The 1291-nt window shown below is 43.9% G+C and overlaps 1 protein-coding gene across 1 annotated transcript; it reads left to right on the plus strand.

The window, feature by feature from the left end:
- Positions 1–303: 303 nt before the first annotated feature.
- On the plus strand, positions 304–941 carry LOC145613908 (uncharacterized). Its single transcript, XM_081668944.1, has 2 exons — positions 304–503; positions 662–941. The coding sequence occupies exons 1-2, from the start codon at positions 304–306 to the stop codon at positions 939–941; spliced, it is 480 nt and encodes a 159-aa protein (XP_081525070.1).
- Positions 942–1291: the final 350 nt, after the last annotated feature.

Consider the following 1291-nt stretch of genomic DNA (forward strand, 5'->3'; position numbering starts at 1 on the left):
CTCTCTTATCAACAAAAAAGGAAGTTTCTTTATGATGTTCGCCAATACTTTTGGGACGACCCCTTGCTTTTCAAACAAGGTGTTGATGGCCTTTTTAGAAGGTGTCTCCCGGATAATGAAATTGAAGATGTTATCACAATGTGTCACTCCTCACCTTGTGGAGGACATATGAGTGCTAACAAGACCTTGGCGAAAATATTGCAATGCGGTTTCTTTTAGCCAACAATTTTTAAAGATGTGTGGGGTGTGGTGAAAGCTTGTGACCGGTGTCAAAGAACCGGTTATATTTCAAAAAGGAATGAAATGCCTTTGAACAACATCCTTGAACTTGAAATTTTTGATGTATGGGGCATCGATTTCATGGGGCCTTTCCCGAGCTCTTTTAGGAACAAGTTCATCCTAGTGGCCGTCGATTACATGTCAAAGTGGGTGGAAGCGGTTGCATCTCCTACTAATGATGCTAAGGTTGTGGTCAAGCTCTTCAAAAGAGTAATTTTCCCAAGGTTTGGAGTGCCCCGGGCTGTGATTAGTGATGGAGGTTCACACTTTGCAAAGCGATCCTTTCAAGCTCTCCTTGAGAAATATGGTGTGAAGCATAAGGTGTCATTAGCTTACCACCCCCAAACAAGTGGTCTAGCTGAAATTTGAAAACGGTGGATAGGTCTAGGAAAGATTGGTCTACAAAGCTTGATGATGCTCTATGGGCCTATCGCACTGCGTTCAAAACTCCTATCGGCACCACACCATACAAGCTTGTTTATGGAAAGTCATGCCACTTGCCGGTGGAACTTGAGCATCGGGCTCATTGGGCTATCAAAACATTGAATTTTGACCTTCAAAGCGCCGGTAAGAAGAGGTTGCTTGACCTCCACGCCTTGGAAGAATTAAGGTTGGATGCATATGAGAATGCAAGGATCTACAAAGAAAAGACCAAGGCTTAGCATGACAAGCATATTAGCAAAAGGGTGTTTAAGGAAGGTGACAAGGTCCTACTATTCAATTCCCGATTGAAGTTGTTTCCGGGTAAGCTCAAGTCAAGATTGAGTGGACCTTTCACCGTTAAGAAGGTATTTCCATATGGAGCGATAGAAATCTCAAATGACAATGGTGAACCGTTCAAAGTGAATGGCCAAAGGCTTAAGGCATACTTTGGCGGTTTTGTTCACCTTAGAACCGTTCAAAGGAACCGTTCAAACTCATCAACGTCCGTGCCAAATTAGGCAGTAAGTCCCCAAATACTGCCCGAATCGGCACGTCCGTGCCGATTTCAGCATGTCCATGCGTCCTCTGT

The sequence above is a fragment of the Chenopodium album genome, chromosome 25 (assembly GCF_948465745.1).
Source record: "Chenopodium album chromosome 25, dcCheAlbu1.1, whole genome shotgun sequence".
Taxonomy (NCBI): domain Eukaryota; kingdom Viridiplantae; phylum Streptophyta; class Magnoliopsida; order Caryophyllales; family Amaranthaceae; genus Chenopodium; species Chenopodium album.